This window comes from Gymnodraco acuticeps, unplaced genomic scaffold, assembly GCF_902827175.1.
Source record: "Gymnodraco acuticeps unplaced genomic scaffold, fGymAcu1.1, whole genome shotgun sequence".
Classification (NCBI taxonomy): Eukaryota; Metazoa; Chordata; class Actinopteri; order Perciformes; family Bathydraconidae; genus Gymnodraco; species Gymnodraco acuticeps.
The window spans coordinates 835,772-863,419 of record NW_022992308.1 but is presented as its reverse complement, the minus strand read 5'-3'; the positions used below and the strand labels follow the sequence as shown (position 1 = coordinate 863,419).

The 27,648-nt window shown below is 43.4% G+C and overlaps 1 protein-coding gene across 4 annotated transcripts in view; it reads left to right on the top strand.

The window, feature by feature from the left end:
- enox2 (ecto-NOX disulfide-thiol exchanger 2) overlaps positions 1-27,648 on the top strand; it is a 209,660-nt gene that overhangs the window by 131,354 nt on the left and 50,658 nt on the right. For all 4 annotated transcript variants that reach the window (XM_034208127.1, XM_034208125.1, XM_034208128.1 and 1 more), the window contains one exon: positions 8,388-8,522. In XM_034208127.1, the coding sequence (XP_034064018.1) occupies positions 8,388-8,522 (135 nt within the window). The remainder of the gene's footprint in view (positions 1-8,387; positions 8,523-27,648) is intronic.

The window sequence follows — 27,648 nt, the reverse complement described above, 5'->3', positions numbered from 1 at the left end:
ACTTGACTGACTTTTTGGTACACCCTGATAATAAAGAGTTACAATAATCCAGCCTTGAAGTAACAAATGCATGGACTAGTTTCTCTGCATCGTTTTGAGGCAAGATATGCCTGATTTTTGCAATGTTACGCAGATGGAAGTAGGCGGTCCTTGAAATTGATTTTATGTGGGCGTTAAAGGATAAATCCTGATCAAATATAACACCAAGATTCCTTACAGTCTCACTGGAGGCCAAATTAATGCCATCCATAGTTAGTATATCCTTAGATAATTTGTTTCGTAGATTCTTCGGGCCAAGTACAATAACTTCAGTTTTGGTCGTGTTTAACATCAAAAGTTCAAGGTCATCCACGTTTTAAGTCCTTGAGGCAGTCTTGAATTTATTTAGATGATTAATTTCATCAGGCTTGATTGATAAATATAGTTGAGTATCATCCGCATAACAATGAAAATGTACAGAATGATTCCTTATAATATTGCCTAAGGGAAGCATATATAATGTGAACAAAATAGGTCCGAGCACTGAGCCCTGTGGCACTCCATGGCTAACTTTGGTTTGCGTGGAAGATTCATCATTGACACGTACAAACTGAGAGCGTTCAGATAGATAGGACCTAAACCAGCCTAAAGCAGTTCCCTGTATTCAACAGGCAGAACCCTCTGTTTTTACCTTGTTAAGCCTCTCTAATCTATTAGTTATTTAAAAAATATCTCATAAAAGATTCCTGTCAATCTAATGGTCACATGTGGAGTTTCCTGGTAACTACCAGTATGATGTGTGCTGACCTTAAACAGACTATATATAAGCTATTTGTTTACATTCTTGTTTTTGGATAACTTCTTCATACTGCCTTTGCTGGTGCAAAGTCCCTTACACATAGATTAGTGTCAGTGGATGATATAAACGGTAACACTTTATAGTAAGTTACATATTCACCATTAAAGGTGGGGTATGTAAGTTTGAGAAACCGGCCCGAGATACACTTGTTGTTATATTCCATGGAATGCTCTTAACATCCCGATAGCAATGAATATCTTAAGTGCTTTGACAATAAATCCATGACAAAATGTCATCTGTGGAAGCCGTAGTACTGTAAAAAGCACCACCAATCATTTTAGCCGGCCCGGCTAAAGTAACTGGATGGCCTACCTGCCTGTCAGCCTTCCATCTGTGCACAAACTTATCTCGTGCCCACATTGGTCATGTGCGGAAGGAAGTGGCAGATTTGTTCCGGCTGTGTATTTTCAAATTCTAGCGTCCTCATGCTGGTTTCTCCAAAATTACCTACCCCACCTTTAACTAATTGCTTATACGAATGCACATTGGCTTTATATTTGTTATAAATCATGCTGTCAATTCCGTATCTGCCTTATGATATTTAACAGCAACTAGACCATTAACTAAGAGTTTTCCTTCAATAACCCCTAAAAGCTGCTCACTGATAATAAGTAAAGACTTTTTGTAAATAAAATATAATATGCTTTGCTCAATATGGGCCTTATTAAGAGGTAGTACCATAAGTATAGTCATTCTCCTTTAAAACACTTAAATGTGGTCATTTTTCATGAAACAAAACTGTTGACTTTAAATCATTCTACAGTGAGATCTTTGCTCATAACTAATTCATAAGAGGTTTGACACTTATTAACCCACACAGGTTTCCAGTTGCCTTCTCTTCACACTTAGTAAATCCATGATGGCACTCTACTGCTTCATTTCTCAGCCCCGGACGCTGCCACTCGTGCACTACAACCTTATGAGGTCCTTACTAAATACAGCATGATACAATCTTAATACTAAGTTATACTCAGAACAACTTCCTTACTTATTATCAACAAGCAGTCATTGGGCGTTTACTTGGAAATAAATCATAGTTAATGGCCTCGTAATTGTTGCAATGGTCTTACTGAGTAAGTGCCATGTAGTGACTAAAATAGAGCCAATATGCATGCTCCTAGTAAAGTCTTAAAATAAAGTTCAAGGTTATTTATTTGTCAAACGAACATAGCTACAGTGTAGTTATGTCATGAAAATCTTGTGTCACAGGCATACCATAGTTTTTATATCGCAATATCAATTAATGTCCTCATACATCTTTTTCTGCGATATCAGTCTATGGGTAAAATAACTAGATCAGAGGATTGTTTTTACCACTTCACGATACTTGTATCTAATGTATCAAAAAGTAATCACTTTGATGTAAAAGAATCATGGTAAAATCTGATGCAACCATCAAGATTGATCCTCGATATAGGCCCAATACGCCCTTGGTATTAAAGGAGTAAACAGTTTCAGAATCAGAATACCTTTATTAGTCCCACAGAGGGGAAATGTGCATCGTTACAGCAGGAAAGAGCCACAGACAGCTTAATGTTACCTATGTTAAGAAAAAAGTACTAAGTTATGATATAATAAAAATATAATATAAAAAATTAAAGTAAAAGAAAAATACTTTCCAAAATACAAATCCTGTAACAATTCTTAGGATTTAGCAGCCAGTTATAAATTACACAGTTATTAACGGCATATATATTGCACATATAGCCCATATTGCACATAGTTGATTGGTATTTAGCAGCAAGGGGTATTGGTTGTGGTGTGTGTAGGGGAGGGGGGGGGTCTACTAGGGGCTGTGCTGGTTGTAGTCTGACCGCTGCAGGAAGGAAGGACCTGCGGTATCTCTCCGTGTGACAGCTGGGGTGCAGCAGCCTGTCGCTGAAGGAGCTGTCTGGTGGTAGACCATTACAATTATTTTCAAATAAATATTGTCCTATTGACCACATTTACTAATCATTCAACGACATTTAACATTCAGAAAGACACACCTTGCAAGCTGTTTTTCTACCATAGTAACAACCAACGCAGTAGATGATGAGGTGTTACGTGTGGTCAGCATCCGTCTCCTTCTTGGCAGGATCTGCATTTTAAAGCAGTCCTTGTCAAACTCTGTGAACTCCATACTTATTAACATATTTATTCATCAGAATATATCGAGGTGATTGAGAGAGAAGTGGCAGAGGGAATTTCTCCCAAGTTAAAACCTTTTTTCGAAAGTCCCATGAGGCCGGGCTGTCTTCAGGCTTCTTCTGTCATCCTTACATCTTTACTTTGTTGTCTTCTCTTCTGGTCCTAAATGAGATGTGGTGTAATATAACACTCGGGGCACTCTTCACTGTGCCATCACTAATCACCAGACCCTTACCAGTTTTATCATAATTAACAGATCAAAGAAGTGGAGAGAAGGGCACTCATACATTATTTGTGTGTGTGTGTGTGTGTGTGTGTGTGTGTGTGTGTGTGTGTGTGTGTGGTGTGTGTGTGTGTGTTGTGTGTGTGTGTGTGTGTGGTGTGTGTGTGTGTGGTGTGTGTGTGTGTGTTGTGTGTGTGTGTGTGTGTGTGGTGGTGTGTGTGGTGTGTGTGTGTGTGGTGTGTGTGTGTGTGTGTGTGTGTGTGTGTGGGTGTGTGTGTGTGTGTGTGTGTGTGTGTGTGTGTGTGTGTGTGTGTGTGTGTGTGTGTGTGTGTGTGTGTGATGGGGGGGGGGGGTGTGTGATGTGTGTGTGTGATGTGTGTGTGTGTGTGTGTGTGTGTGTGTGGTGTGTGTCTGTCCTCACCAGCATTCAACTTGTTCTCTGCTTCATGTTTTCCACATCATTCCTTATTTGGATTGACTCACCGCTTTTTTCTCCCCTTGGCAGGATCATTATTGTCCGCAAGCTGACCCTGAAGGCCCTCTTCTGATGTACGCTCCTGCTCAGTTACATACTTACACAAACACAGCTGTATTCAGCTCTAAGTGTTCAAATAGGCCAAACAGGCACCGGAAGGCAATTTTTCCATAAAATGCTTTCATTGCATTAGAAAAAAAGCTCTTCACATATCATCCAGATGGAAAAATGGGCAGACTTCTCCTCCAATAATGTGTCTCAGAATCAGAATCATAAACCATTCAGCAACAATTATTTAGATGTTCTTTGGTTGGAGGACATTACTGAAACTTATTACGCTATCCATCTGCTCAGCCACTTTGTGTGCGGTGTTGACATTATATTACGCACTAATTGTAGGTTTTTAAAATTCCTACTCTGTGCTAATGACTATCATCAAGTTGCCGCTCTTTATTCATTGCTGCAATGTTCAAAGTTTAATTTGAGGTAGCTTCTATTTTATATCTCGCTATTGTTTTTGTAATTTTCTCGTCAGTATCACATCTGTCGACACAAAAATAACCTTTTATTTGTCTATTTGTCTCCATCCCTCATCTTTTCAGCTGTCTCTTTAATTTTCTCTCTAGGGGCTGTAATAAAGCTGTAGTTAGCTGTTAAAACCTTGTGCATTTTAGACTAAATGGCCCCGGGCGTCTCTCTGCCTGCTGTTGGGGCTTACGGCCAATGGGCCTTAAAATGACTTAATTTCCTATCTGCCTCCTGGGGGAGCTTTTAGGGGAGCTAAAAGCCGGTCACAGCCCGCAGAGAAGGAGTATCAGGAACGCCTCGGGCTGGTGTGGGCCCAGACTGAATCAAAAACACTATCGCTTTAATTGCCATGGGCAGAATACACTGAAGGGTGGTCCGGTGTGGAGTTAGAAATGATATGTCCATCACAATTTCCAAACAAAGAACTTTTTTCTCAAGGCACAAACAGTGCAAAGTTAATATCATACAAGGAACAAAGAAAATCACTTGATCATATTCACATTTTAAAAATAGAACCACATAATTGAGTGCATATTTCTTTGAAAAGTCCATTCAAACTACTGATAAATTATCAAAATAGTTGCCAACAGGCTTACCCAGACTTCAAGCTTGCCTCTAAAGTATTTAGTCATGAGGTGTACATATAACTAGATTGTTCTGTTAATATATTTGGACATGGAGTAGCATGATCTCGAGGTAAATGGAGCCATAAGCTGATTATAAGTCTTATTGTCATCTCATCACCATTGATTTTTACTTTGTCTTATCATTTGACCTTGCAATACACAGGTAAATGATGGGATTCAACGAGGTACTTATCAATCCTGTCAGACAGTTGCCTTCAAAACAGCAAAGCGAAGTGCTATAGTCCATGATTTTATTTAAAAAATATTTACCAACCTTTATCCCTCATCGTATTGTTCCTGGCTCCTATTCCCCCTCAGGCAAGGTGTGTGTGTGTGTGTGTGTGTGTGTGTGTGTGTGTGTGTGTGTGTGTGTGTGTGTGTGTGTGTGTGTGTGTGTGTGTGTGTGTGTGTGTGTGTGTGTGTGTGGTGTGTGTGTGTGTGTGTGTGTGTGTGTGTGTGTGTGGTGTGTGTGTGTGTGTGTGTGTGTGTGTGTGTGTGTGTGTGTGTGTGGTGTGTGTGTGTGTGTGTGTGTGTGTGTGTGTGTGTGTGTGTGTGTGTGTGTGTGTGTGTGTGTGTGTGTGTGTGTGTGTGTGTGTGTGTGTGTGTGTGTGTGTGTGTGTGTGTGTGTGTGTGTGTCAGCAGCTGTTTGCTATTCCTCCCTCAGCTCTATATATATTGACGTCATTGTATAGGATGGTTCCTTTAAGGGGAGCCAAGGCTGACTCCTGCCCTCAAGGTCACTTTGCCATACTGAAATCAAAAGCCCTCAGTGATTGATGCACAGAGCTGCAAGACTGAAAAGTGTAATTGATTCATGGAGGAAAGAGAGCGTTTGTGTGCGCTGGGAAAAAAACGAGACAATGGATGGCAGTTGAGTCGATGTGGGACGGGCAAGAAAGAAAGAAACAAGAGAAAGAGGGAGACAAGGGAATAAGACGCACTTAATGAATGTGAGCACGGGGCAGAAGGAGGAAGTGAAGGGATGGTCGTCAGCAGCGTCTGAAGGCGACTGCAGAGGAGTGTACGTGTCCCAACACTTACTGTACAGTCAAGTGTGGAGGGCTTTGAATGGGAGTCTTTACATAAGAACTCTGCCCTCCAGTGACAGACAGGAACTACTTCTGCTGAAATGTCTTTGTAAGGCCATTGACCTACACTGATTTCCCATCAAAGGCCAATTCCTGCTTGTCTATTGACTCACAATTTGATAGATTAAACAGGAAGACGCATGGACATTTTGTTTTTTCTAAATATCAGAATCATATTTTTCCAGGATAGAGTTCTGTGAATAACTGTTGTTATTGTAATATACATTATTGTTACAGGACAAAATCAGTTGTGGTAATCTATATGGTTTATCAAACATGTGTAATGACTTGCGCCAATACATCAATATAGGTATATCCTGATAGAGATCCTTTTCGAGGAAAATCAATTGATAAAGCATTTATTGGTTAAATAACTAGGTGGGAAATTGACTCAACTGAAACAAAATGTGACCATAGGTGAGGGTAATGACCGAAAGAACGAGATCGCAGATACAAGCGGCCGAGATGGGTTTTCTCCGCAGGGTGGCTGGCGTCTCCCTTAGGGATAAGGTGAAAGTTTGGGGCTCTCTGCTGGAACTGCTACCCCCGCGACCCGACCACGGATAAGCGGGAGAAGATGGATGGATGGAAACAAAATGTTTATAAAACCAAAATGATTAGGCAACATTATTGATAACAGGTCAAGCAATCAAAGAAAAATACCTATGTTGTAGGATCCACCTTGGTAAAGGTTTTATATCACTGTAAACTGAATATCTTTTTTGCAGTGGTCCAAACACAAACAATTAGGGCCATGGGATATTTGATGCACTGTTTTCACTGTTTATTGATATCCAAGAAACTCAATCACAAATGTATAACTTTATCATATAATAATTTTCATTGATGAAAAAAAACCTTTCAGCCCTGATTCTGATATTGTTTTTATTGAAGATTAAGAAGCCTGTCTCAATGACAGGAACTACTTTTAGGTCCTAAAAAAAATCCACGTTTCAGATGTATCTCAATATTCCAATCACCAAATCCCAGATCATGTTAAAATTTGATGTCATTATTCATGATATCCACAACATATTGTTTTGTTTGCCCGTCTCATCATTATTTGTTAAACCAAGCAAGGACTCACCTGTCAAACGCTGAGTGAGTGTATCCCTAAAGCACTGCAGTGGCGGCAGTTAATGTACTGTAAACGGAAATAAAACTGCTATAAAGCAGCTCGCCACCACTCCTCCGCTCCCTCATTATAAGTCCTCCAAACTGTCCCCAGTTAATAGGGTTGAGGTAGTTTACCAGCCCTCGAAGTCCTCATCAGCAGCATTATCAGAGCGACAAACACACAGGCTCTTTTATCAGGCCTCTCCACAGCAGTGACAGCATGCAGCTCCAAAATTAGCAGCTCAGAGAGGGAGGCAGAGAGGCAAACAACATTATAACACTCTGCCAGCTGTGTCTGATCACCAGGAATACCAGTGGAGGAGATGTTGTGCCGACAGACACACACGGTTATACACAGAGCTGAGCGTTGCCTCCACAGTGGGCTCTGCCACAGACCTTCTGAGGTGTGAAGTGTGTGCAGGGTGCAGCGCTTCTCATTATTAACAGTAGTGTTGGCTTTGGCATCAGGAGAGATGAGGGCAGCTTGGCTCAGCCAGCAGTCAGGGCAATTTACAGGTCTGTCAGAGAGAAAGAGGTTGACTGGAGGAGAGAATTAAAGAGCATTTAGAGCTGTGAAATAGACAGCAGACGGGAGAATGAGCCGCTGGTGGATGTAGGATGCGTTCCTGTTGACTTTACTGCAGGGTTTTTATGATGGGGATCTAATGTGTTTGATTTGTTATGCAACACTTGGCAGAAAACCATGAGTCTGGGGTTGTGTGTTTGAGGTGGTGTGAGTTTATTTGTCACGTTAAGTTGGAGATTTCTCCCAGGTTTAGTAGCAGAGCTCTTGGCAAATGCATGATAGCGTCAGGATTTGTGTTTAGTGCCATGATAATCTTGTTATTTACGGTGTTATTGTTTGGCTCAGATTTTTCATTGGTGTTTTGTGTAGATATCTGAATCCTCTGCTATTTTTTAATCTGCTTGTGTTAAGCAAGATTGCGATATTTTTGTCATAAACAAAGCATTTGAAATGGACTTCCAGTGCAGGACACGGAGACTGGAAGTGTCAAGAGGCTAGGCTTTTTAACCTCGGTGCAAAAACTGAACAAACAGCAACAACATGATGAAAAGATTCTTAATGACAGTGTTGTTGAAGTCATTGTGCTGTCAGACTGACTGCTGGGTCACAGAACGCTCTGCTCTCCTCTCTCCTCAGACAGGACAGAAAATGAAAGGAGGATTTATAGAGAGGAGGCGGCTGGAGATGCCATGACAGCAACACGCTGTTGAAAAAAAATCTTCTACCTCAGTGTTGAACCTTAAAACGATTGCTCTTCTGGCATGACCCTCTATCATGGTGATTTATAGCCGACAGGAATGATACTGACTCTTCTCTCCTGCCCCCTTCTTTCTGCAGAGGGGATCTGTAACATGACAATGGACTCCAATGGATCGATGACGATGCCCATGTCCGACCCCAACGCCTGGGCGACAGCCATGAACAACCTGGGGATGCCTCCCATCGGGATCAGTGGACAGCAACTCATGCCAGGTACAACACGACCCAAACTTTTACATTACATTACATTACATTGCATTTGGCTGACGCTTTTGTCCAAAGCGACATACAATAAGTACATTCGACCAGGAAGACACAACCTTGAAGAAAACAGAATCATATAAGTACATCAGGTTTCATAGAGCCAAACATTTCAAGTGCTACTCAACTGGCTTTAGGTAATCCAGTCCTTTATTGGTATAAAAGTGCTTCGTTAATCGTTCAAACGCTCGAAGTGGAGTCGAAAGAGATGAGTTTTCAGTTTGCGCCGGAAGATGTGCAAGCTATCTGCTGTCCTGATGTCAATGGGGAGCTCATTCCACCAAACTTCACAAATAAAGAACCAGAATCAGCTTTTTTCTACCAGCAGAGACACTGTAGCATAATAATTGAGTTTTTGAATTTGGCTTTTATTGACACGTATTTTTACTCTCTTTTCATTTCATTAGAGGAGAAATGTTAGGATTATTTTACTGTACGTTTGTATTTTTCCAAATGTATATAGATGGCCTAAAGGAAATTCAATGGAGAAAATGTATCAAAAACCTCAGTTGTTGTTTCCAAAGTCTCGTTGTCTTACCTTTAGAATAATACATAATCTTTGGTGCCATTGATGTCCTTAAATTGTAAACTGTAATTGCCACCAAGCTGAAATTAATGTAGAATATGAACCCCTGCCACTCATGTTATTTAGTTATCATGACTTTACAGCAACAAAACAAAGACGTAAACATATATAACTTACTCATTTCTACTGCTTTATTTAATTATATACTCAATAGCAGGTTATGTTCACAACAGAGAGCTGAGCTCAGCACGTTATCATGAAACAAAGTCTATTGTCATATAATAGCATCTGTTTAACAATTGGTAACCACACATTTGTGGGAATTAAAACAATCCCATTGTATCCATCGGATTCTTTATCTTATATTATAAAACCTCAAGGAGCATTTAGGAAGCACGAGGTTGAGCTACTGTATTCTGATCTGCCACTAAGATATGCAGCCGCACCGATTGCTCTGCTGTCTTTTACAATAGATTCAGCAGCACCCTCCCACTCCCCATCTCTGAAGAGTTACTCTGCCATGGCTTTCTCTACCCTCCAGTGGAAAGCCTTTTATAAATCACTTCCCACTTCTTAGCTGAAATGCACTTTCATATTGGAAATATGCCGTGTGTGTGTGTGTGTGTGTGTGTGTGTGTGTGTGTGTGTGTGTGTGTGTGTGTGTGTGTGTGTGTGTGTGTGTGTGTGTGTGGTGTGTGTGTGTGTGTGTGTTGTGTGTGGTGTGTGTGTGTGTGTGTGGTGTGTGTGTGTTTGTGTGTGTGTGTGTGTGTGTGTGGTGGTGTGTGTGTGTGTGTGTGTGTGTGTGTGTGTGTGTGTGTGTGTGTGTGTGTGTGTTGTGTGTGTGTGTGTGTGTTGTGTGTGTGTGTGTGTGTGTGTGTGTGTGTGTGTGTGTGTGGAACTACACACACACATACTCGCTTGGAGACGAACTGTCTCCCAAATGCACTCCTCGAGAAATATTAAGTGAAGCGCACACACACACACACTCAGGTCTGGTGTATTTCATAAATGGTAAACAAAAGCCTTTTCACTGAGGAGAGAGAGAGAATGTATAGGTAGTACAGGAACAGCAGAGGAGCTGAACCTGGTGTAGAGGTGAGGGTTGGATCCTCGACACATGTATCTATCTTTCCAGTGTGTCCAAACCAATCGTATGTCTGTTTTCTGAAGAAGCTGGCACTGAATGTGTCAGAGCCCTGAAGTTTGAACTGAATGTGCCAACTTCCTACTCTTGGGTTTATTTGCAGTGCTTTAAGGCCTTTTTACAGCAGATAGTTGAACCTTCTACAGCAGGAAAATCACAGATGTAACTTATAACGTTGATGACGCTGTTTTCCTTTTTAAGTGTGTCATTTAGCCGTGCCAGTGATACAGCATGTGCATCACCAGAGCCCTGAAACTGGCATGCATGAATCATTTCAGCAATTAGGGATGTTAAACACACCTGTGTTTGGCAAGTCAAAATGCCTGCTGCAAGAAAGGTCAAGTAAACTGCTCTCACATTTATTCAGACCCTGGGTGTTTCTCAATGTCGAGTACGCTTGCTTGGTAGCACATGTCTTCCGAGTCACTTGCTTCAGAAGCGAGGCAAGAATACTTCCTGGCATTCGGAAAACGAAGAGTGGAACAGATAGGCCCCGCCTTACATTTTCCGCCACAGATCTGGGGAAATTGGTCCGTGCGCAAAGCATTGTGGGGATTTTAAGACCGGAGTCTACACATGTGCAGCCTCGAAATTTCTCGCTACGAAGTACGCTGGGCTTGGTGGAACGGTCCTTCGGCGGCACTCGATGACGTAGTATGCTTGAAATAGTGGCTCTGGAGCAGCTTTACTCGACATTGAGAAACACCCCCTCTGTCTGTTTAGGCCTCAAGCACACTTAAAACCAGGTGCTAGGGATGCATGTATTGGTCAAAATTAGGCTGTTCTGTTTACTTTCAATGTTATGTTTATAAACTATATATATTATAAACTCGATTTGTAATGCCTTATCAAGTTTTGAACAATGTGATGCTGCATATAAGATATTTTAACTTTAATAGTAATTGTAATACCTCTTTCGTAATAAGAAAGACAAAGGTGTCAGAAGTATTGTTCACAGTGAGGTGTCAATCAACCACAGTCTGTACACACCCACACAGCTCTGTGAAGATCCCTCATCAAGAGAAAATGATTAAACTGTCCTGTGTGGGTTTACCATTTATGTGCAGGGCCTTACAGCCTCAACTAGGGACAAACATCCCGTTTCAGAAGCAGTTTCAGAGGGGGAGTATAGAGAGGGAAGAAGGGAGGAGACCGTGATGGAGAGGGAGGAGACATTTCAAGAGGACAGCTGTGTCCTCCCTCATACATCACCTGGACTAACGCCTGGTGTTTCCCCACCTTTTCCACTGCTTCCTTTCTGTCTCCTTTCCTGTTCCCCCTCCTCACTCACTCCCTCCCACAATAATCTAAATTACCCAACATCTCATTTATATGTCATTACTGCTGAGTCAGCCTCTGAAACCCAGAGACACATTAAAGCATGCTGCTGATCTGCTCCCACAGAGCAGAGCTCCTTACACTCTTTACTGCTGTGAGTCACCCTGACATGCTCCTCTGGCTCCAACAGTACGTACTGTAAGAGGGATGTGTAGCCAATCCAACAACAAAGTACCCCACACTCTAGTTACCGTTGCTAGGTTGGAAAAGCTTAATAAAAAGCATGGCAACTCCGTCACTTGTGGTCCTGTTTCACCGGCTGCCTGAAGCAATACACTTTCAAGAAGCCGACAGGAAGGACTTTTACATTCCCGTCGGGAAGGAAGACATTGTGTATATCCAAATAAATAACAGCAAAAGTTACTTCAGGGCGGCACGTAGCCGGACAGAGAGTGTTTGTCACTGTCAAGTATGGGTCCCTAAACAACCAAATTCCTGCGGTGGGATGTCACGTCATGGAATCCCACCACTATTCCAATGTAGAGTATCCTTCAAATTCTACCAAGGCCTGAGACCTTCATTCAAAGGATTTTAAAGGATGCATGCGTGTGCTGTGTTTATTAAAGACATTGTTAAGCTATCTGCCAAACTAGAAATCACTCAACATTCTAATAAGGGCAGTTTTGAACAGATCTGCCATGTAGAAACCGCCACAAGCTTTGCACATGTTGCATTTTCTTCTCCCCCAATAAAGAATATGGTAGTACACTTTAATGTATTTTCAACTAGGCAGTAAACAAAAAGTTTATCATTAAGTTTAGAAATTGGTTTTCCAGTTGCTGAAGCTTTCTTCACATAAGATCTAAAAGGTTTACATTTGAAGTTTGTCCCTTTTTAAGCGCTCAGTGGCAGGAACTTTGAGATAAGAATCGCTGAGCAGGAAAAGAAAACAAGAATAAGCTAATTGTTCACATTTTGGAGCCATATCATAAGCGTTAATTTATTGAATTGAATCAAATATGTCCGAAACCAAATCCTTTGAACGCACCAAAGGCTAAAGGGAACCTGGCTGACATGTTTTAACATCAGACCAACTCCTCTAGATTCAGAATTAGCTAGCGTTTTGCTAACATTAACTAAATGATGATGCAATGTAATCCGTCTGTAAAGATTGCATGTAAAGAGACTTCACATACTGTATATATGTTAGCCATTAACAGAAGCAGGTTTTGTGGTGATGATGTTGTTGTTTAGCCAACAAGAAGGTCTACAGCACACCCCTTGATCCACTCTTCACTTTAGGAAAAACTCGTTTTTGAGAATGTTTCAAACTAAACACTTTCGACACACTGCTTTTTACAGTCCCTCGGATACATCTTAAAGCCGTCTTCATGAGTTTTCACCTGGTACCAAGTTTGATTTACTGTTATTGTAGCACTGAGCAAAATGGACAGGATTTAGGAAGGATCAATAAAATACAATAAAGTAATTACCTAATTTATTTATATTACGTAATTATAACATTATATAAAGCTATTTCGTCTCTCCCAGATGGGACATGAAAATACTTGCATGTATACATCTCACAAATATGCTGCTCTCTTATCATCTTTCCAGACTCTAAAGGAATGTAACATATGACACACATATATATTATGTGTGTCATATGTGTATTTTCCACCCATGCATGTTTTACTTCACTCAAGCGAAATGAACTTTACTTGGCAAAGCCCAGAAGAAATGTATAAGTTGGAAGAGATCCACTTAAGCTCTCTCCTCTTGCTTTCCTCTATGAGCAACTAGAAACGAGGACGTGGAAGCTCAAGATTAGCTTCCAAGAATGCCATAATAATCATTAATAAATGCATCTTGTATAAACTATCCAGTTCTGTATTGGATGTACTTCCTGAGATTTCTGTGAACACAAAGCCTCCAGGCCCATAGTTTTGCATGACAGTCTTATTCTGACTCTATTCAGTTTATTCTGCAGCCAGGACTTGTTACCAGAGCACCTTGTGCCTTTGGAGTAATCCACGTGGATTAGTTATTGATTCTCCATCATGACTGAACATCATCTTGTCTCCTTTTGGTTTCACCTCTTAACAACAGGAGAGACTTCACTGTCCCGCTCTTTGTCCTTTGCCATTTGATATTTAAGTGTGTTTGTCAATTTAACCGTTGGTCACATGTTTCCTTCATGTAGCTTTAAGTGTTTTTCTTCATGTGTCAGTTTCAGGCTTATTCGTTAAATAGACTGCCAGAGCCTGCGTGCTTTCCTGACACATTACAGTTTGCCTCTGTCTCATCCACTAGACTACAATGTGTTTTTTCACCACAGCTGGATAAACAGACCACTGTGGGCAGAGCCTCGAACAATCTGCAGCTTTACAGAGCCCGCTGCACGTCTCCATTGATGACAGTTTTATTTCTATAGATGGACCGGGACCTGGTTTTGTATGTTAGAAAGTTATTGTTACATGTTTGTGTTAGGGAAGTGTTTAGATAGAAGGGGACTTTGAACTCAGGCCATAGACATGAGTCAAGTTTGTTTGTACTATATACTAGTTAGTGCACAAAGAACAGAGGAGTTTGACATCCTCTTTGATTCATAATCTTTGATTGTCTTTGTACCTCATTTGTTCTATATTGTCATTCTGTCTCTTTATACCAAAGCTACGTACTTCTGTTGTCTCTGCATATCTGCAGTTTTGAATTGCTTTCTGTCCTGGAAGAGGTATTCCCTGCTTATGCCAGGGTTTTTCTGCTTGAAGTCTGTTTTCCTCAACAATATGAGGAGAAAGGGTGTTGCCTTTAAGAGAGATTATCAAGGCCTCCAAGGCAAATTAGTCTTTGTGATTCTGACCCAGCCCAAGCTGTCCCCTCCAAGAAACCTCATGACATGAAGGGGAAAACCGGAAAAAATGCAAGCCCCCACCCATCTTCACAAAGCAAACGAAGCCAAAGGTGGGAAAATGTCATTAACAAAAAAAAGTTTTTTGAAATCCCGATCTTGGAACAAACGCGTACCAAATTGTGCCAGACTTCAGGAAACCGCTGAATGTAAGGAATCTGTTTAGGGCGGAGTAGGGTCTGGCATATCTCTGGAGGAGCAGTGTTTTGCATTATTTTGAGGTTCTGCCCGTTTATAGCTGCAGCTGAAGTCGGGAGATTCTGTTTTTTATTAGGATCATAACATGCATCATCAGTTTCAATTGTGATGATTGGTGCTTTTCTGCAGACTGTGTTGCAAACACAGAGCATAGAATAAAGTTGTTTAAGTTTGTAAAACCCCAAGATGTAAACAGTAAGGTGACCTTTGTTTATCTTTGCATACAAGAGTTCAGTCAGACCAGAGAGTTCCTGTGGCATTGGAAAACTTGAGAAGTCACTGTGAGGTTTTAAGTTTTAGTGTATGATCAAGGCTTGAGATGTACAGTTAGTATTATTTTGTTTGTTAATTGTAAATTGTAGATACAGTTACTTTTGAGTCAATGTCACCAATAGGTGCATCCCTTATTACAAACCCAAAATTGAGGACAAAATAAATCTCCGGATGATCTAAAATGGATTTTATATCATGAATATTGCATGCATAAGTCATGTCTTACTCTTAGCAAGCCCTAAAGCTGGGGAGTAAATCCCATATATATATATATATATATATATAGATATATATATAGATATATATATATATATATATATATATATATATATATATATATATATATATATAGATATATATATATATATATATATATATATATATATATATATATATATATTATATATAGTGAACTGTGAGAACAGAGCAGAAATGTGAACACTAACGGCAAGAATCAACATCTGGTTTTTACATATTCGACAGCTGACGGACCGTAAGACTATATCCTTTGCCAGGAGTTTTCACCCTGCCCAACCTTCATCAGCGCTCTCTGTAGCACCTCCTGCCTGTAAGCAGAACCAGATGTAAAGCTATAGAGTTACTGCTTTTTCTATTTCTCTCAAAATACAGACCACAAGATGTTTTTTATTATAAAATACATGACAGTATGTGTTGAATAACTGTTCTTATATTATTCTTTTATATATATATATATATGGGTTATCCACACATTTGGTATGATCCAAGGACTCCAGTGGTCCTAGAGTTGTTTGGCTTGGGAGAATGAACCAGTGGGTATTTCTCAATGTCGAGGAAGGCTCCTCCAGAGCCACTATTTCAAGGATACTACGTTATCGAGTCCCGCCGAAGGACTGTTCCAATGTCCAGGATCCTTGGATCCTTTGTTGCGGGACATTTCGAGGCTGCACATGTATATCCTCTGCAGTCTTAAAATCCACACAATGCTTTGCCAATTTCCAAAATCTTTGGCAGAAATTGCGCTCCATTTAAGGCAGGGCCTCGCATATGACGCACACCTGTTAGCCTGTTCCACCATTCTTCGTTTTCCGAGGCTAGGAAGGATTCTTGCCTCGCTTCTGAAGGACCTGACTCGGAAGACATGTCCTACCAAGGAAGCGTCCTCGACATTGAGAAACACCCACTGTCTTAGATAAGTGTTTAGAGAAGTGCTCTTAAAGTCTTCATTGCAGGTTATGGCCTCAGTGTGGAGTTCAACTAAAGAGAGATTTCAGATTCTTTCATTCAGTCCTGATTTGGTGAACACATCCAGTATTTCACCGAGAAAGAACAACATTTAGATGAAGGTCAGAGAAATGTTATGTTTTTTCACTTAAGACATACTGTAGTGAGACCATTGCAATCTATCCAATCCCCATTCCTGAATTTCTCCACACAACAAAAGAAGCCTTTGGCGCCAAACCACTTTTCACTCAGGGTTAGAGAAAATCAGCAGTAATGCTTTCTTTCAGTTACTAGACTTTTCTCATTTTAGTGTTTATCTGACCTTGGGAGTAAAGTGTATTTTGTCTGACCAATCCACAGCAGCCCCCGCACAATATATTATGCCTGTGTGCTATGCTTCTCTAATAATAATAATAATAATAGATGTTTATATTCAGAGGAATTATGAGTTTTGATGGCTTTACTTTTCTCTCATTTTGAGTCAAAACCGCTCATTAAACAAAAGACAAATGTGAGGAACCCACATGAAATGTAGTGAGGGCCACACACACACACACAACCACCACCATCAGAAAGAAAACATTCAGCATTTAGCACACATTTATTTGCAAGGTTATCAGAATTAATTTAGATGCACTTCTTATGAATGAATACACACACAAACACACACACCCTGGAGAATAGATAAGCAGGCTCCAGGGACCGACAACAGTTCCCTGAATAAACAACCACTCCTTTGTCTGCAGCTTCCCACTCGTCCTCATCTCTCTCCTCATGGTTGCCACATACCCCTCCACCACTGTATACAAATACACACACAGACACAAAACCACAGTGTATATGAAAACTTGAAAACGTGTCATGCCTCATAGCCATTCATCTAGACCGTGCTCCTCATGTGAATCTAGAGGGCACAGGATATGAATCAGGGTCCTCTCATTTTCACACATTAGTTCACCTGGATTAACATTAGGAAATATTTTTGGCTGACAGTCATTCCCATGCCGTAAGCGTTTTCCGATCCTTGGACACTGAAAGCCGTGTCCCTTTCTGCTGACAGCTCAGAAGCAGCACTGGTACGATGCCAGAGATTTTTGGCTGTGTGTAGGAGGACAGAGTGGATATACAGTATGTCTAGGGAAAATAAATACAGCAGGAGTAATAGGGCTACAGAAATGGGACTTTCTGACAGTTCATCCTATCCATGGCAGCTATATTAGATAAGTGGCTAGATGTCCTGAAAGACTAAATGTGTTATGGGAGTTTGAGTTTGGAGGTGTCCGGTAATGAAGACTGATTTTGGAAGGCAACATAAGGAAGCAGATTCTTATTTAGATATCATTAAATAAGATGGAATACGTTTTTTAAACACGGAGGGTTTTTTATATTCCTGTAGGAGAAATGAAGTCGGAGATGTTCATATAAAAATGCAAAGAGGGTGACTTTTGACAGATATTGAGAGCGGCAGATTTCAGCCACTGGTAGGGTTCCAGGTGGCGTGGCAGCCTCGCCTCATTAGAGAATATTATCCAGCATGCTTCACAGCATCGTTCATGTCCCTTTCAAACCCCCCTCCCCCCACCGCTGACTGCTAGAAGGGACGTTTACCCTGGAAATCAGGGGGGGGAGAAACGGTGAGAAAAAAAAATAGGATGACATTAATAGCCCGGAGCTTCACACAATCAAATGTCAGTTCTCTCCCCGCTAGATTGATAAGGCAGGCTCAAAATGTAATTACTTTGAACAAACCTCCAGGAAATGGATTGTTTAACATTAGGTAGAAAGTTAGAGGAGAATTTGTGGAATAGTATTAGAAGCCGACTTTGTGTGCATGTGCGCTCGAGCGTGTTACTGTACAAGGAAATGGTGTTGGCACGGAGATATTTGTGGATTTCCGTTTTCTACCATGAGTGAAAATAGAGACTGAAGCTCCTAGACAAGCGTGATGAGGAGGATCATGTGTGTGTGTGGGTGGACCCAGCCCCGGGTTCTCATTCATAACACTCCGTTCGATGTCTCACTATGGGATGCGCCTCATCGCGGAGCAAACAGAAGCATCAATCTCATTACGCCAATCCTGATTGGCTGGTGATCTTGACGTCAGCGTCAGGGAATTCACCCCCTATAAGTAGCTTGCGCCACGACGCATGCGTCATTCAAACACCTCTTCTCGCTTCAGAGCACATCTCTATAGTAGCCGGACAAGCTTAACGGTCCACAGACTGAACCCAAATAACCATTTCGGTCGACGGGCGCTCGCCGGCTACTCCTTCTGCTTCGCAGGAAGACGGTAATACTAACGCCAGTTAGTATTGAAATCAACCTCGCCGTTCTCTTTCCCCGGAAAGTAAGGTAGGTCTGATTTTTTCAAGCTAGCGTTAGCTCGCTCCCTCACTATCGACACCACGGTAGCGAGGAAGCTCTGTCTTTTCTCTTCCCCACGGAGGAGGAAAGGATTAAAGGAGCATACTGTCACACCAGTCAGTATTCTCCGGGAATAAAAGACCCACACCGTCCTTTTCTCCGGATTAAGGACAGGGTGGTAACACCTTTTTTTCTCCCAACCTACCTGTTGAGAGCGGGTCCTCTCCACGCCACGAGGCGAACAAGATGGACGCCTCTCTCCCTCACACCAGAGGAGTCAGGGACTCGGTGGCTCGACTCTGTGGCTGCGGGTTGAAGATCTCGGGCACAGACACACACCAGGTCTGCTCGTCCTGCCTCGGGCTGGAACACGCCCGAGGCGCTATCGACAACCCCGGCTCGTGCGGACATTGTGTCCGCTTCACCGTGAAGAGCCTCCGCCGACGGCTAGCACGCCAAGCTAGCCTGTCGGAGCAGGACCCCCCCATGTCCATTGACCTGCCGGCCGGCAGTCAAGACGCGGGGGCGTCCGCCGCAGAGAGTGAACCCCTCTCCGTGTCGGTCTGGGGCTCATTATCTGCGATGACTACAGAACCGGAATCCCGCGCCCTGGCAGGCCGGCACCCGGTGACGGCAAGACACGCGGGAACGGGACCCCACGCTTTACCGAGCTGGGGCTCCCGGGTTAGACCTCACCATGGTCTCACCCGCGGAGGATGTCCTCGAGCTGGACTACGATGAGGACGAAGAGGACGCCTCGGTGTTCCTCCTGTCCGAGTCGGATGAACATGAAGAGGACATCTTCATGTCATCGGCTCAGGCTGCAAAGCCTGGAGCGAGGGCTGCTCTCCCGGGCGATAGCACACCAGCTTCGCCCTGTCTGAGCATGGACCTGCAGGCCGTGTGTAAACGCGCCGCGGCCAGACTCGACATCCCGTGGCCTGAAATGGCCAAGGAGACCTCCGGGTCCCGCTACGAAGGGAAACATTTTCCCCAAGCAGCGCGGACAAAGAGGCAACTCCTTCCGGTCTTCCCGGAGATGTTGGATGAGGTGTCGGTCTCGTGGAGAGACCGGCCCTTCAGCAACAAGGTCCCAATCCAGGGTGCCTCCTCCCTAGACTGTGACGGAATGGAGAAGCTCGGCCTGCTCCACATACCGCCCATGGAACCGCTGGTAGCGGCCCACCTCCTACCGAGGATGGGCCCGTCACCAAGCAGGAACCCCACACTGCCGGCAAAGTCGGACCGATTTCAGTCGACAATGACTGAACGGTCCTACAAAGCCGCAGCGTTGTCCGCCAGGGCCCTGAATGTGTCCTCGCTGCTAACCGCTTACCAAGCGGAGCTCTGCAAGGACCTGTCGGGTAACCCGGGGGCAGCCACTCTGGACGAGATGGCAGCGGTCACGGACATTTGTCTTCGTGTCCAACGCTGCGCCGTCCAGGCCACGGGCAAGGCAATGGGGATCATGGTGGTGCAGGAAAGAGCGAGATGGCTCAACCTCACCAACCTCCCAGACCGGGAAAAGGAGGATGTGCTGGATATGCCCATCGTTCCCGAGGGAATTTTCGGCTCCGCTCTTGCTTCCATGCAAAGGAGGTGTGAGTCGAAAAAGAAGGAGGACGAGGTATTCCACCTCTGCCTCCCTCGAAGTGTCCAGCCGCTGCCCTTCGCAGCAGCAGTCCTTCGCCCAAGCTGCCTCGAACCCTGCTCGGTTTAAAACACCGAAAACGGAGAGGTCGCAGCCCGCCCCGAGTCCCCAGCCCAGGCTGGAGACGAGGGCGAGCTGGCCTAGAAAATCTCCGGTTCCGGCTGCAGCTCAGGCGCAGCCAACCCAGAATTTCGGCCAGCAGTCGAGGAAGAAGAAGCGAGCGGCGTGACAGCCCCTCCTTCTCCCCTCTGTGACAGAGCTGGAAGTCCACGGTTCCCCAGCTCTAAATGTGTTCCCGCCGCCTCGAGAGATGCCTCAACACCATCCTCAAGTCCGCACAAACACATGTCACACATTTGTTGATTTTTCTGTCATAAAACATTTGCCGCTGACGCATCCAGGCTTCAGGCCGAGGGCGCAGCTCAAAAAAATGATAAGAAAAACAATAAAACCAATAAACAGCCCGTCAACTGTTCCCCTTCTGAGAGCAACTACGGCATCTCTCAAAAGGCGGATTACAGGCGGGTCTGTGAAGGCACCACCGTCACGCGCATGCGCAGTGCCGGCTGGGGCTTTAAAGGCACCACCGCCACGCGCATGCGCAGTGCCGGCTGGGGCTTTAAAGGCACCACCGCCACGCGCATGCGCAGTGCCGGCTGGGGTTGTGAAGGCACCACCGTCATGCGCATGTGCAGTGTCGGTGGGGATTGTCGAAAAGGGGCACCACTGTGTTCAGACACTAGAGGGCCCCATAACACAACAAATAGAGACTCAGAGGGGAAGAGACGTGACATCTCCACTGGCTCTAAGGAGCATGCAGTGGAAGATGCTCACATCATCTGCTTGGGTTTTCAAGACAGTAACACGGGGCTACAGACTCCAATTCGCTGTCACCCCCCCTCGCTTCTCGGGCATTCTGCATTCGCAGGCCCGAGGAGAGTCAGTCCATATTCTGGAGAGAGAGATTCTCTCACTCCTAGAAAAGAGGGCTATATCTATTGTACCCGCCGAGCAGAGTCAGGGCGGCTTTTATTCCAAGTACTTCCTCGTTCCCAAACGGGGAGGGAACGGAATTCGGCCAATACTTGATTTGAGGGCTCTGAACAAATATCTAAAAAGATATAAGTTCAGAATGCTCACTCACACATCTCTGCTGCGGCTCGTGCGACAAGACGACTGGTTTACATCAGTCGACCTGAAAGATGCGTATTTTCACATCCCAGTATATTACCCACACAGGAAATATCTGAGATTTGCATTTCAGGGGATCTGTTATGAATACAGAGTACTCCCCTTCGGTCTGTCTCTCAGTCCAAGGGTGTTTATACGATGTACGAAAGCCGCGATAGCCCCGTTAAGACAACAGGGTATTCGCCTGGCGACCTACCTGGACGACTGGCTGCTTCTCGCACAGTCGGAGCAGGAGGCTGTTACGCAGACAAATGTCCTCGTAAAGCACCTGCTCAACCTGGGTTCATAATAAACACAGAGAAGAGCATGTTGTGCCCCACGCAGACTATACTCTTCCTGGGTTTACACCTGAGACTCGGTGCCCTTTTCAGCTCGCTTGTCAGCGGATAGAGTGAAAGCTTTCAAAGGTTGTCTCGCTCTTTTCCAGCTGCGCAAACATGTTCTCTTCAGCCATGGCGCGCGGAGAGTGATGGTTACTGTGAAATGCGTAATGGCACTGCGCCACTGGCTGCACCCGCCTTTTCTAGTACGAGGTGTGCCTATGGGTGCTGTCCTTTCACGGAAAGTGGTCACCACGGACGCATGTCTGACAGGTTGGGGAGGTATTTATGAAGGTCGCCCGGTGAGGGGTCTCTGGAGCAGAGACCTCCAGCGGGCGCACATAAATTACCTGGAGCTTTTAGCGGTGTTTCTCACCCTAAAACGCTTTCTGCCGTTCCTCAGGGGACATCACGTCCTCGTGAGGACAGACAATACGACCACAATATCGTATATTAACCGCCAAGGGGGTTTGCGTTCTCTTCAGTTACACACACTGGCGCGCAAACTGATCCTATGGAGCGGTAGACGTCTCCTCTCTCTGAGAGCGACGCACGTACCGGGAGTGATGAACCTCGGGGCAGATCTACTGTCCAGAGGTATACCACTTTATGCAGACTGGACTCTACATCCAAGGATTGTGAGCCAGCTGTGGGTGCGTTGCGGCAGAGCCGCGGTGGATCTGTTCGCATCGAAAGACAACGCTCAGTGTCAGCTGTTCTTTTCGATGCGCGATCTAAATGCACCGTTAGGCGTGGATGCACTCGCGCACAATTGGCCCCCGGGCCTTTTGTACGCGTTCCCACCCCTGGCTCTGATACCCCCAACTCTGGCCAGAGTGAGAGAGCAACGCCACACACTTATCCTGATAGCTCCGCACTGGCCAGCTATGTACTGGCTAGCGGAGATATATCAGCTGCTGTGCGGGCAGCCATGGCAGCTCCCACTACACAGGGACATACTGTCCCAAGCGGGGGGGGGCGATCTTTCACCCACACCCAGAGCGCTTGGCTCTATGGGCCTGGCCCGTGAGTGGTACAATCTGAATACAGTGTGACATGAAGCTGACCCTGGCAGCTGCCAAGCGAGCCAGTGGCACTGTACAGTCTTCATGCACTCAGTTCGCCCCAGGGCAAACAGAGTGTGGTTGAAGCCCAACCCTGCCTTTATCTTAAGGCGGTTGGTTCAGGTACCACATTTGACATTGAGGCATCCTCCCCGCCACTGTATTCCTCCGGGGAACAGCGGCCGGATTTGCCGTGTCCAGCCCGTGCTTTACGCACGTACAGGGACAGATCAAGGGTGCTTTGTCATAATGACCAACCCCTTGTGTCCTGGGCTAACCCTTATAAGGGCAAGCCTGTTACTAAGCAACGGCTCTCCCACTGGTTTGTGGAAGCAATTGCTTTGGGGCTCATACGAGTCAGAGTTCGCAGGCACCCTCGGGTCCGCGAGCTCTTTCGACTCAGGGTCTGGCTGCATCCTGGACTCTGTCCAGGATGTCTCCCATCCAAGACATTGGTGCAGCGGCGAGCTGGTCCTCGCCGCTCACTTTTGTCCGCCTCTTAACAGGCTGGACGTTCTGCTCCCAGTGTGACTCAAGCAGTGCTGGGCACCTGGTTGAGTCAGAGCTCTACCTGTTAAGTTCTGGTTGGTTTGGTGATTTTCGAGATAAGCTCGTCTGACAATACGGGAGCTACAATTTCCCATAGTGAGACATCGAACGGAGTGTTATGAATGAGAACTATAGGTTACTTACGTAACCCCAGTTCTCAGAGTAACATGAAGTGAGATGTCTCACCAGACGGCCCTCCTTGCTATGGTGAAGCGAGAAGAGGTGCTTATTTTTAATGACGCATGCGTCGTGGCGCAAGCTACTTATAGGGGGTGAATTCCCTGACGCTGACGTCAAGATCACCAGCCAATCAGGATTGGCGTAATGAGATTGATGCTTCTGTTTGCTCCGCGATGAGGCGCATCCCATAGTGAGACATCTCACTTCATGTTACTCTGAGAACTGGGGTTACGTAAGTAACCTATAGTTTATTTTGTTGTTTTCTTCACAAAGAGTCTTGTGCACTCTAATCTCCCAGTGAAGTTTCTACAGAATCAAAGAGACCTGACCTTCCTCCCTCTTATTGAGTGCACAGATAACGTCTTGTAGGACATGCTGTACCTCAGTTAAACTGTTTGTATTATTATGTTTTACTGAGTATCACCTACGAAGACTGATACTATCATTGAGTCATTTAATATACAACATCTAAATGTGTCACTTACAATTTTAAATCTGAAAAGATTCTTACATTTTTAAAGAATAGTTTAAATTGTTGCTGACAAATGCAAGAATCAAAATGAAAAAGTGCCTTTTAAAATGGATTGTTTATTTTCTAAAATGGCAGGAAATGCTTCTTTTGATCTTATTTTTGGCCCAAATTGAATTTGTGAATCCCTAGCTTGACTGCTTGAGTCATAAACGCCCATTTGTACATCTGTAGAAGCTCTCGATCATGAACCATCTCTCGTTATCTGATCCATCCCCAGCTGGTATTCATCTAGTTTGCTCATTGAATAAATTAAATATAATAGTTTAGTTATGTTTTCATTATAAAGCATGTGCTATCTGCCTTCAGTGTTTAAATGCACTATGACATTTCATTCCACTCTTCGTGTACCATAGCAACAGTACACCCACATTGACACTCATTCATTAGGTATTCATTGTCTCTACATCTGTTCAAACTAAATGAGATCATTCTAAAGATATATTGTGTCTCCCACTATTGTTTATGCTTGAACCAACAGTTCCCTTGACACACAGTGTACTTATTTCTTTCACACGCTCTAGGTCAGTGCTTCTCAAACCTTTTTCAGTAATGTACCTCCTTTGAAACATTTTCTCAGCCAAGTACCCCGTGACCAACCCCGAACATGTTTGATAGAAAACGCCTATATAAATAATTGCAATATAGTGATGTTCCATTAGTGTGTGATTTATGAACTCCTTCATGCATACATTACTACAAACTAAGGATATTTTCGTCTTTATGCATGAAAAAAAGAACATAACAAAAAAATGTAAAACAGATTTTTTTTAGTAATATATGTTTAAAATAAACAAAGAAAAACATGATATATTATGCAAAAACTATAAAATACAATACACAAATATTATAATAAAATCCACTGTGGTGCCTGATGAGCAACTATACTAACCGAAACCCCATGCATATACAAGAAAACAGCATTAAATTAGCAGTCTCTAATGTAGTGACCACAATGCATGAAAGGGTTAAAAAAACAACGTTGTAACTGAATTTTTTTTTGCAATTATAAACAAACTATGTAATAACACTGCAATGACACTATTTAGGAGTTTTAGGTCCTCTGCGATCGTGTATGGCTTTTTGGCTTTAGCGATGAGGAGAGACACCGCATACGATGTAGTTTTCTCTTGAAACATAGAAACATGACACAGGTGTTTGGTGCTGAGATGTCTCGGGAGGTGCGCTGGTTTCATCGAGCTGTTGGCTAGTTTCTCCCCACAGAAAAAACACAATGCCTGGGGCGGGTTGCCGTTTGTTGACGTGAATCCCATCAAAGCATACGCCTCCTGATATTGACGGCATTTTGTTGGCTCAATTTTGGCTCTCTTTTTTTCTCCGTTATCCACGTTCCCTGCTGTAGTGCTGCTACCTTTTAACCACGATTCCATTTCAATGTCTATGTTATAATGTTATAATCTAATATTGCAACTGGCTTCCCGCTCTGCGTGGTTCCGGGCTATAGCCTGATTTAGCTCTGGTTCTTCCTGTTTCCACCGCAGCGGAGCCAGCTCTAAGCACCGAAAACCGGTTCTTAGCTGGCCCCACTCGGCTGCACAGCAAGTACCAATACTTCACGCTTACGTCGGAGGGGGGGGGGCGAGATTAACCTGAGCAATAACAGTTTATGGCGAGTACGGCAAATTAAAGTTTTAACAAGCAGTAGCGCTGAGCAAAGTGACTAGAACGTGGCCACACACTTGTAAAAACAGAGAAGAACCAGTTAAGCACCAGAAAAGCACAAGAACGGATCTTGAACCCTTGGTGGTTCACGTACCCCCATTTGAGAATCACTGCTCTAGGGGTTCACGTACCCCCATTTGAGAATCACTGCCCTAGGGGTCCACGTACCCCCATTTGAGAATCACTGCCCTATAGGGGTCCACGTACCCCCATTTGAGAATCACTGCTCTTGATCATAAACAAATACAAATGTCTTGGTTTTTTAATAAAGTAACAGTAACAGTACAAAAGCCTCAGCCTAATGTACCTAATTCAAATTAAGTAAGTTAGTAGTAGTTTTGCAGAATGGCTGCTTTCGAAGAGTTTAATGATGTAACCGGTGTGTATTGGACGCATTTAACTACTTTACACACTGTATAATCAAAAAAATAATACAATATTTTGTAAAACCAACAAATGTTTTGTATGTCAAATAAAAAAAATGCATTATTGATTGATTATAGCTAAATATTTACAAAAGTAAAATATTTTTGTCCGGAAATCCATTCTTTGTTAATGTAATATTGCATATTACTTGGATAACAAAGCTTGTTCTTAGTGTTTCTCTTCAGGTTTAATAGTTCATATTAGATTGCCATTTACTTTACTGTAAGATTTCTGTGAAATGTGTCTCTCGTTTTAATTGATGAGCAGAAGTCAGACATTTAAATAGTTTACAGTCATGTACAGACAACATATTGGAGAGAATATCTGCCCTAATAAAGTCAGACTATACAAAATGTGAGTGAAGTTGTGAACTATAAGGTGTAGTTAGGGCTACTGTTTTTAACTAGCTGTATTTGATGTTAAACCTTACAGGAGGGATGGTGGGTTTGTGTGGCTCGAACTCTTTAAAGCCTTTGGATTTGTTCTAGTATTAGATCAAACATCTGTGAGGGAGGCGCCCCGATGACCCGCTCACCCACTCGTCCCTGTAGCATTACAGATTAGTGGATGGTGAATGCAGCCGCCTGACTGCTTGTCTTTTGAATATTTATGAAAGTGTAGCCCAGTGCTCCGTGGTAGCCTCTGCTTATTAACCTCATCCACACCCACCTTCATATGATCGTACTACAAATGTAATTCAGGTTTGCTTTCAAAATCTTATTGCAACTGCTAGATTTGTGAGATTAAAGATTTTTTCTTTAGTGTTTTCGCTATGATTGCTACACCACCGAGAGCAAAAGTAGATGGTTGCAGGCAACACATGACCCAGGTCAACTTCAAACCCAGGACATTTCCATTACATCGAATGCACCTTATTGAACTGAGATGCAGTGAAAAACCAATATCGTAATTCTAACAATTTTCTTTCTTGGGTTCAGAAGCAAAATAAACTCATAAAAGGTAAATCAACCTGTTTTCTATCCGAGCTTACTATTTGAACTATGAACTTCTAAACATGTGACTGTTTCTACAGACGATGCACAATTAGACTCACTTGTTCGATGGTCAATTGCCTGAAAGAAAAAAAAAGATTACTTAAAGCTAACATTATTCCAATATCCATCCCCCTGCGCAATTGTAAAATGCACCAACTGTAAAATAATTGCCTAAAGGATGGCAACATAAACTCCTGCTGTCATTACTCTTACTTTTACTACTGGTTGGCATATGAGAACATGTTCTGACTGCAGCCTAAACAAATGATGAAAATGGAAACATCATACCTCATTGATTTAAGTGGAGCGCCTGCCCGTGGTGCTACTAAAACTTAATCGGTTGGTGTCACGGCTGTTACAGAAAATGAAGGGGAAGTATTTATTTCTGTCATGTTGCCTAAACTGAACCGACTATTAACCACTATTATGCTTTAACGTAAATGTAAACTATACTATAACAAATTGTATATTTGGAACATAACAGGAAATCCTTAAGAAAATGGCATAAATACTTACATTGGATGAAGTGTACTAGTGCATGTTCATCTGTGTCTACTTACAGCACACATTGTCATGAGTAGCAGAGCGTGGGG